Source organism: Phacochoerus africanus, chromosome 3 (genome assembly GCF_016906955.1).
Source record: "Phacochoerus africanus isolate WHEZ1 chromosome 3, ROS_Pafr_v1, whole genome shotgun sequence".
Classification (NCBI taxonomy): Eukaryota; Metazoa; Chordata; class Mammalia; order Artiodactyla; family Suidae; genus Phacochoerus; species Phacochoerus africanus.
The window spans coordinates 190,462,963-190,473,249 of record NC_062546.1 but is presented as its reverse complement, the minus strand read 5'-3'; the positions used below and the strand labels follow the sequence as shown (position 1 = coordinate 190,473,249).

The window sequence follows — 10,287 nt, the reverse complement described above, 5'->3', positions numbered from 1 at the left end:
AACCTGGTCAATGCTTTCCATCTCTCTATGCCTCACTTTCCTTATCTTTAGAATGGGCTTTTAAAAATCCTTGGATATTAACTTATCATGAGAATTAAATATCATGAGAAAAAATGTCTGGTATTTGGTAAGCACTAGACAGGTGGCTGTTACAATTATTTGCATAATAGTTGAAGGTGTGAGATTGAAGGAGACCTCCCAAAGAGAAAATGTACAATATAAAGAAAAGAATATGATGACAGGGAGTCCTGAGGAATTCCAGCCCAAACCAGGTCTAACTACAGAAATAATAATGTGTGATGCTGGCTCTTACAAAGTGTAGAATCCTATGGGACAGGGTGTAACTTCTGCTAGAATTGAGGCATGAAGACACTGTCATGGAAGAAGAAAAAGAAGAAAATTTTGGAAAAGAAAGAGAATCTCTCTGTCCAAGTACCATGCCCAGTTCTTTGGGAGAAGTTGTAAGTGAAAAAAGAAGATCGAGATGAGAGGGAAATCATTCCCTCCATATCAGGGATAAAAATATATAAACAATGATCAGTGAGGTGTCTGTTGGTTTTTGCATCATCTGAAACCCCAATCTAGAGCTGAACCTCCAGAGTTTACCTTCAAGGATCATTGCCCAGAATGTAGAAACATCAGTCTTGGGAGCATTCTGCACTGGGAGCCTGCCCGTGACCCACTCTGGCATTGGAGCTAAGCCAAAACATGCAAAAACTAAAACTGAAAGCCAAAATCCCGTAAGCCGTGTGCACAGGACAATTACATTCAACTCTGTTTGACTATTTCCCTCCTATATATAGCTTCTTCCCTTTTATTAATGTTTCCAGTAATGTCACATTGCACTACTTTAGGGGAATGTGCTTGCTTCTGCCTGCTCAGATCCATCCTTCCACAAAGGGCAATAAGTACCAGAGTTTGACCAGGAAAAAAAAAAAAAAAAGCTACTTCCCAGCAAAGGTTTGTGTGGCCAGTAGATAGAGGCAGTACCAGTGACACAATGCTGCTCAGAGAATTCAAGGTGAAGAGCTCAAGGGAGAAAGACCCTCTAGGTATTTTGTTTTCACTAAGCCATGGCAGAGACCTCCATGGCCATACCCACCATGGGGATTAAAACTCACTGTCAGGAGTTATAACCTCAGTTCTGTTTCTCTCTCCCTTATGACTTTGAACACATCACTTAACTGCTATGAGCCTTAATTTCCTCATTAAACATGAGGGACGGGCTAGATAAACTAAAAGGAAGCTTCTGGCATTCTGTGTCTCTTTAATATAGTCATACTCTGTATTAATCTGATGGGCAAGGTTATGCTGCAGTGGGGAAAAAAAAGTCTCAATATTTACCAAAACTTAGATTATTATTGCTTCATGTAAAGTCAGCTGCCAATGTGGGCAACCCTCCATAGCAATTACCTTCTATGCAGTAACTCACTCTTCCAGGCTGACACAGGCTTCTCTTTTTATTTGTACCATCTTGAACATATGGTCTCACTGATAATATGCAGGTAAAGATGGCGTGTAGAGCATCATACATGGACTTTTCACTGACTCAGCAAGCACGTTACATACATCACTTCCGCTCGGTTTACATCAACCAGAATGAGTCATATCCCTGCCTGACCCCTAGTAAAAGGGGAGGAGGAGGGAGAGAGGGTTTGAGAAGTGGAAATTTTCATGTTCTCAGAAGGCAAGAAGACACCCTGAAGTATATGGAATGATTGACCAACGGGGACTTGCTAAATAGCATGGAGAACTCTTCCAATACTCTGTGATAATCTGTGTGAGGAAAAGACGCGAATGAGAATAGACGCGTGTTCATGTATACGTGATTCACATTGTTGTACAGCAGAAATGATCACAACATTGTAAATCAACTATAATTCGATAAAAAAGAAAGAAAGAAGGGAAGAAGATCTAGATATTGATGAATGCTGGTTATGTCTACACACAGCCTCCTAACCAGAACAAAGAGATTAGGGTCCCTATAAAAGGACTTTTTGTTTTTCCAGCTGCTTCATAAGCCATTTTGACAATGTTTTGAGGTCAGGAGAGAAGATATTACTATCTCTATTTTACTAATGAGGAAACGTGCCCGGTAGATTGAGTAATTCAATGTTACCGAGTTGCCTAATGTCTGAGACAGGACTGGATTTTGAGCCTCTCTGCTTCCTAGTAATTTAAAGAGCACTAGATTGTATATCAAAAAACCCGCCTTGGAACCCTGATCATTCATTATATTGAACGGCAACTTCTTGAAGCTCAACTTTCATATGTACATTAACAGTATTAGAGACCTATCTAAGAATTTCCTTGGGACGACTGAATAAGACAATCAAAGAAAAAGCACTCATTACAGAGTAAAGCAAATATTAGATGATTCATTTTGTCCATTTAATTAACACCATGGTGTCCTCAAACTGCTCAAAGACACAGGCTATATTTTTTGACATCCAGAAGATCCTGCACACAGAAATACACAACTAATATTATAAATTAACCAGAAGCAGAGGTATGTTTATTGGAATTCATCTATATGGAGATTATGATCTCTTTGGGGGTTGGGAAGGTGTTACATTTTTCCCAGCACCTAATGAAGACCTGGAAAGAAGTAGAAGCTTAAAGTACCGAATTGTAGTAACTAGGTGAAATATATGCTCAGTATTTAAAAAGAGCTTATTATGCATTGTGATTCCTGGGGTTTCGTTGTTGTTCTTTTCATGTAACGGAAGGAAGGAAGGGGGAAAAACAGGGAGAGAGGTTGGGAAGAGAGATGTTAGGAACTGTATATTTGTGTTCCCCTCCCCCTAATATTTGTATGTTGAATCTAATCCCCTAAGTGTTAGAATTTGGATTGGGGCCTTTTTTTAAATGAAAGTGTAGTTGATTTACAATGTTGTGTCAGTTTCTGCTGTATAGCAAAGTGACCCAGCCATATGTATATAATACACACACACACACACACATTCTTTTGGAGATGGACCTTTGAAAGTCATATGTCATGAAGGTGAAGCCCTCATGAATTATATGAGTGCTCTTACACAAAGATACCAGTGAGCTAGCTTGCTTTCCTTCTGCTACTTGAGAAGACAATGAGAAGTCAGCCAACTGCAAATTGGGATCAGGTCCTCACTGAGCCCATCCATGCTGGCATCTGATCTCTAACGTCCAACCTCCAGAACTGTGAGAAATAAATTTCCATTGTCTCTAAGCCACCCAGAATGTGGTACGTTGTTTTCACAGCCAGAATTGACCAAGACAAGAGAGAAAGTGTTATTCACCATCTTGGAGCAGGAGATGAAAAAAACATTAAGGACAGAAAAAGGTATTGCTATTAATATGATGGATTCTTTATGTTTCTTAACAAAACATAAAAAATGCAAGGTAGGAAGATAATTCCTAGAGTTGGGGGAACAAAATCTTGTCTCACATTGGATGGGGCACAGGAAGCGCAAGTGGAAGACATGGGGTTGTGTGGGGTTGGGTGCATGTGTGTGTGTGTGTGTGTGTGTGTGTGTGTGTGTGTGTGTGTTCCCCCTGCATCCCCTCCTCTCTGCTATGAATGGAAGCTGCTATGGGCTCAGCATTCATTGTCTGACCCAAGGACCAAATCCCAACTTCATAAAGTCGCTGTCATGATTCAGTGCCGTGGGGCCGTGGGCTCCTTCAAGCAAATGACCTTGGCTGGTTATCTCCATGGTAACAGCTCACATCCCAAACTGTTCCTTCCTGTGTGGGAGGAAACATTTCAGAAATGGGGAAAGGCAGAAATGAACAGTGGTTTTTCTCTCTTTTGACCCGTCTCCTTTGGCAAATTGTGTCCTTTTCCTGAGCATCGTGGTCTCCTGAGGAAACCAGGCACAGAAGAGGAGGTTTCAGCAACTTTCTTTGCAGATATATACCCAGGGTACATTTTTAAAAGTAGACGCTTGAAGCTGCTTTTCCTTTCGTTTCTTTTAAATTTCATGCTGTGCTCAGCATTGCTCAGGATGCTTCACCATTCTTTTCATTAGCAGTTCCCCAGAGAGAAAGGCCAATATGTCCTCATGTTAAAAGAGAGAGCCCACAGGTCAGAGAAAACGGGTACCTTCCCCAGAGCAACAGAGTAACCTGGCAGCTTCTACCGAACCCCCACTTCCACCCTGCCTTCCTTCAGACCAGCCTCTGCCTGAACCACCAGCCTGATCAATCAGCTGACATGTCTCCCTCCAGCCCTAGACTCCTGTCCCATGACCGTTGATGCTCCTTGTGATTTCCTCCAGCAGGGTGCCTAGATCCTGGGTAAGGCAATTAAGCAAACGTATGAAGCCTAGAGTATTCATTGCTTTGTAATCTCAACATTCTGTCTGTTCCACAATGCCTAGGAGCAGAGCAGCGTTTCACAGGATGATAAATGACCCTTCTTCAGCTGAGCCTTGAAAGCGAGTGCCTGACCACAGAACTCTCCAACTGCAGCTCTCAGATGTACCACGGGGTCTACTTTCCAAGCCGAATTGCAGGCCAAGAGCACTCACTCCTTGGCTCAAATTCAGCCTTTCCCGGTAGTTAGATCCCATGATCCTGCCCATGTAAGAAATCTTTCTCTCTGCAGCATCCCTGCCTGACTTTGACGTACAAAGGTGTAATTAGAACAGCATGGAGCAAGCAGGATGATCCATTTACCTCATCCCTAACATTTAAGTGCTTTAAAATATGGTTCTAATATCTTAGGTGCACAGGGCCAAATTCCCTTCTCAGTTTCTCACATGCATGAGTAAATCCACACAGACTAAACCCCTTGGGCCTTAGGTTCTGCTTAGAAGTTTTTTTTTGTTTTTTTTTTTAAAGAAAACAAATATTCCATTAAAACAACATAGTGTACTCTGCATATTTTTAGGACAATTAGAGTTTAGAATTCCCTCTTCTTCCGCCCATGGTAGAAAGTTTTTTCCTTAACTATTTCCTCCCCAAGAATGACATTAAACTAGGATAAATTGAAGCTCTTTCTTATCTTTTAAATTAATCTTCTCATTTTACATTGTCAAAGTACCAACCAGTGGATTGAGAGGCTTGATATGCTAGCCAGGATTCCCTGTACTTTGCCAGATAAATCCTTCAGGGGAACAGTTATTGGTGAGCCTAAAGGAAACATTTACTTCAAATAGAAAAGCCAAATTCACAGGAAACAGAAATATTTAAGTCAGGCCACTCTCTACCATCTGCTTAATCAAAATGGGTTACTAGTTTGGATAAATTTTCTTTACCGCTTCTGACAGTGTAAATAAAATCTTAAAGGAAACAGGCTGGGCTGTGCTCAGTCTGTGGGCCAGAGCTACAGCCAGACCAAGGGTGAGGAGCCTAGACAGTCAGGCTTCATGTGGGGGTGACTGGGAGAGGAGGGAGGGCCAACCCCAACTCATGACCTGTTTGCTTAGGTATATTCATAAGTTTATGTATGTACAAAAAAAAACCCTCCATTATGTATATATGTATAAAAATATATATATAACATGCAGCCCTCTGCCCATTAGTCTGTGCTGTGTGTGGCCATATGTTTATAATATTTTCTCAGTCATCATGTAAATCAAATATTTTCTTGCAACAAAATTTGGGGCAGCATCTTTGGAACAGTTGCCATGTCAATGCATGTTCAGGTTCAAAGACCCCAGGGCCACGTTTAAAAACAGAAATGGCAAAAAGATCCTGCTGTATGGCACTGGGAACTATACCTAGTCACTTATGATGGAACGTAATAATGTAAGAAAAAGAAATGTATATGTGTATGTGTGACTAGATCACCTTGCTGTACAGTAGAAAATCTACAGAACTCTGTAAACCGGCTATAATGGAAAAAAATAAAATCATTAATAAAAAGGCAAAAAAAATAAATAAAAATAGAAGTGGCTATAAGACCCATCTTCAGCTTATTTTTTATTCATTGCAAAGCATATCAAAAAGTGGAAAAGCCCATACAGCAGAAATTGACAGAATATTGTAATTCAATTATACTCTAATAAAATTTAAAAAAAAAAAAAAAGGAAAACAAATCACTGAATGATTCAGGCAGAAATAGGATACGCCTTCATGCAAGTCTGACTTGGAAAATGACCCGGATTCAGAGGTGGCTTGGAGAAATGTCTGAGATGTCTTAGAAGCTAGGAATTATATTGAAAAATCAAAGAAAGAACTCATAACTTTCTAGGGAAAATGTGTTTATTTAAATTAAAAAATATTGTGAAAATTATAAACTGTTAAATACAGAAGAAAATTTTATACAACTTAATAGATTAAGAAGGAAGTATATACATCACTTTTTAATAGGCGCAGATAGATTTGCACCAAACTTCAGGATTAAGCAATGGAAAATGTGACAACGCACATGTCCGTCGCAGTAAAGTTTCAGAATTCAAGTGATTCCAGGCAAGGGGCCAAACGTAACTTGGCTTCTTTCACCTTAAACAGCCCCCTTTGGAGTAAATCCACACTCTGAATTTTAAAGGGAACGGAGGGCCCTTTTTCCCCCAAACATAAATTTCCTCTAGCACTGTGTTAAAGCAAACTGATAAACCAGCTTCTACACTGTTAACCCTTCTGTGGGAACAGTAGTTATCACTGTCTCCAATCCAGGGAGAGCGTTTAAAAAAAAAAAAAAAAAAAGTTATGTTTTTACTAGAATTAAACTTGACCTTTTGGTGTGTTTCTCTTCCTCCTTGTCTTCAAGGGCCTAAAAAGTCTGCTCCAGAGCAAGTGACCACAGGAATACAAGGAGAGATGAGCAAGCATTCTTGAGCATTTTCTCTTGGATTTTCATTCCCTTAACTGGAGTGTTAAGAGTCCACCACTCAGGCAACTCTGCAGAGTAAACTGTCCTATCTGCCTCTTTGGTTCACTGTTAGGAAAAGGACAGCAGGAATGGGTAGGTGATTTGCTCTGGACTTCCCAGTTACATGACTTCTCAGTCTCCAACTGCTCCTTTAAATAAGTAGCTCCTTTTTTAGACTAATTAGCCAAGGGGAAAATATTTTGTCCAGCTTCCTGATGTCGGGACATGTAGGATTTATCAAAGTCTTAAAATCTAAAGCTATCCTCCCAGCCCCCTGGGCATCTAGATCCTCAGGAGTCTCATGAAGGCAATAAGTCTCTTGAGAACATGCCCAGGACCACAGAGCAAATCGGAGTCGGGGCTCAGCATTAAGAAACAGAGAACTTGGACCCCAGCTCTGCACAACCTCGCCGGGGTATGCCCTGCTAAGTCTCAGCTACGTAACAAAATGCCAGGTCCCAGAGGTCCACGTTATATCCTCTCCCAGCCCAGAAAACTAGGCTGGGAAAAAAAGCAGCAGCGGAGCTAATGGTTTGGCTTTGTTCAACCCCACCATCGCCTCTTCTGGAAAGATCAGGAAGATTCCCTGCACGGCCATCCAGAGTCTGAGGAAACCCTTCCAGGCAAAAAAAAAAAAAAAAAAAAAAAAAAAAAAACGTCGTACCAGTATGTAATGCTGGATGGTCCCAGCATTCAAGGTCACAGGTTAGACAAGGGGTCCTAATAGCAGATTACATTTTATAATTCCAACTAATTTTAACAGGTTTAAAAGTTGCAAATTTTTTCCTTACAGTATGCAAATGGACCAGATTAGGATATCCAGCTTCCTCCCATCAAAAGTCCTCCATCAAATACTCCCCCCTCTAACCCAAAAGACCTCTAAAAGAAACTCTGTAACGAGAAGTGAACAAATGCCACAGGTTCACATTAGAGGTACTTACAGCCAATCAGATCTAGAAGAACAAAGCTCTAGGCTAATTGGCAAATCAAAACTAGTCCCTCAGGATGCCCTAGGCATTGGGCAGCTCTGGAGTGGGCAGATGCTGCAGCTGTCAACCAGGCAACAACCACAAGCTCATGAGCATGAGGAAACAACCACAAGCATATGACCTGCCAAATTCCACACAGGAACCCTGACCTCCGGGCCAGAAAGGAAAGGTACACACTGTATGTCTTCAGGGCTTTTTCGGTGGCAGGTCCACACCGCAGGTGCGTCGTGGACTCCTCCGAGCTGCTGCTGACTCCGGCTAAACCTCGTCCCCCACCACCCCCAATTCAGGGGCTTGCTGAGGGTCTCTTGAAAGTAGCGGTTGCACTGCAAAAGTGAAACCAGACACAAAAAGTGTCCTTCCTCTCTCTAAGGGTGCTGGCCGATGAGGCCACCTCCAGAAGTCCTAGGGCTGCTAGGAATTCTGATGAATGTTCTCAGAGGACCCTTCACTGCTTTCGTTGAGGGGGGTCTCAGAAGTCTCCTCCAGCTCGTCGTCCGCCCCCTCCTCCTGAATGGTGAGGTGCACGTCAGGCGAGGAGGACTCGGAGCTCACGCTGTCTCCCTCCATGGAGCAAAGGGTGCAAGACAGGGCGGGCGCCACACTCTCCTGCAGCACGTTCAGCACCATGGGCACCTGCACTGCCCTCAGGCCTGACACCATGGGCAGCGGCTTCATAGCCTCCCCCCAGAGCCTTTCCTCGTCTTTGTACAGCAGCAGGAGGCTGGATTTCTTCTCCCACCTCTTGGATTTCATGTAACCCAGCATGATTCCAATCAAGAAAATGCCGTAGAAGGACATGACGACCAGAACGTAGAAGTATTCATTGCCGTTGCTGCTGCCGCTGCTCTGCACATGGGACTCGAGGGGGCCACTGGGGGCTGCGGTGCTGGTATGCGTGCTGTTCAGAGGCTCCATCTTCAGCATTGAAGCTCTGCTCACACAGCCAGGGTCTGGGGAGAAAACCTGGAGGTCAGACCTCTCCCACGGGGGAAGGCAAGCAGGAGGTTTGTGGAATTGCAACATCAAAAAGCTTATAGCAGTTAGAGGTCCCACCAGACAGTTAATAGGAGTTAGCTATGACGGGCTGGGGTGCATGGGGGAGCAGGCACCAGGAGGTAAGTGGGAATGTGAGGAAGATTTCGATTATTCCACATAGACATGTCCATCATATATAAAGTGATCATGTAAAAAGCTTTGCTTTTATCATTTTAAAAGCAAAAGAAAAAAAATCAATGAAAGACAAGGGTTCATGGAGAACAGAAATAATGTTTCTTTTCTGAAACATTATTTCAGAAAAAAATAATACTTTAATCGCTGGGAGACTTAACTGAGCAGAAAAAAAAGAGAAAGTTTACATTTCGCTTTTGAATGTAAATCTATTTTTAATTCAAAACAAAATTTCCTTAGGAAAAAAAAAAGAAAGGAAAAGAAAACTGCATCTACAAATTGCTAGAAAATATCCTTCTTGCCAATGTTTCTGAAGCAAAGTAGCATTGCTAACTTACCAAGGGCTGGCAAATTTGTCCTGAATTCCTCAATCATCAAGTCCAAAGAGCCTTCTTCCTCGGTGCGGGGCTTAGCGCTCTGACAGCTCTGCCGCTGCTCTTGGGATATATAGTCAAGAGATGCATCGTCACGTGTTCCGGGAGGAAAATTTACAACAGAGGTTGGTCTGTGGCAGAGTGAACAGTGAACTCACAGCACTGCCGTTCAACTCACTGAACTTTGCAGCTGTGAAAAGAAAAAGATCGGGAAGCAGGAACGGCTTCTCATCCTCCAATACCACGCCAAAGTTTTCAGGTGGCAGCGACAAAAGAGCAAAGAATGTGCCCAACTGAACTGTTCCCCTGAAGTCCGCTCTTTTTGAAAATTAGTTTCATGCTTCATCTCCCTCTTGGAGAGTAACCAAAATGTCTCTCCAGGTTTTTAGAAACAGACAAATACCATAAACTAGATAAAGGACGGTTGGAAACAAGTGCATGATTTACTGTCAAGAAACTAGGGTTTACATTTTAGCTCTTCCACTGACTATGAAAAGGTAACTGAGTCTTCTCGCACCTCAGATTCCTTATCTGTAAAATTGTTGGGCATGTGGGGGCTTCAATGTAGAATTAGATGAACTGTGAGTTTTGAGTTCCTGTCCCTTTAATCAAAGACGTAAGCCTGGAGAATGTGGGTTAGCTCTTTAAAAACAGAGATTCTTCTGCCTCATAATCTCATAATGCTCATGGATCTATTTTTTACAATAACAAATATATATCTTCCAGATGCTCTTCAATAGTCTGTGTGAAGTGGAGACAAGTTACAATGCAAGATACTTTTTGGAGGCAAATTTACTCTGGTTCTTCGCACAACTGTTCCTCCGCAGCGTCACACAGAGACCAGTTCACACATCTCTCTGCTGGCAGAGGAGGAGGTCAGGGGAGGAGCAGGAATTCTTCTGGTGAGCAACTGAGCACAGTTCAGGCTTTTAAAACCTAGGAGACCCTGTGTTAA

At 42.3% G+C, this 10,287-nt stretch overlaps 1 protein-coding gene across 1 annotated transcript; it reads right to left on the bottom strand.

Annotated features, from left to right (window-relative positions):
* Positions 1–6,231: 6,231 nt before the first annotated feature.
* On the bottom strand, positions 6,232–9,519 carry KCNE4 (potassium voltage-gated channel subfamily E regulatory subunit 4). Its single transcript, XM_047773632.1, has 2 exons — positions 9,297–9,519; positions 6,232–8,741 (listed from the first exon to the last, which is right to left on the bottom strand). The coding sequence occupies exons 1-2, from the start codon at positions 9,331–9,333 to the stop codon at positions 8,203–8,205; spliced, it is 576 nt and encodes a 191-aa protein (XP_047629588.1). The 5' UTR covers positions 9,334–9,519; the 3' UTR covers positions 6,232–8,202.
* Positions 9,520–10,287: the final 768 nt, after the last annotated feature.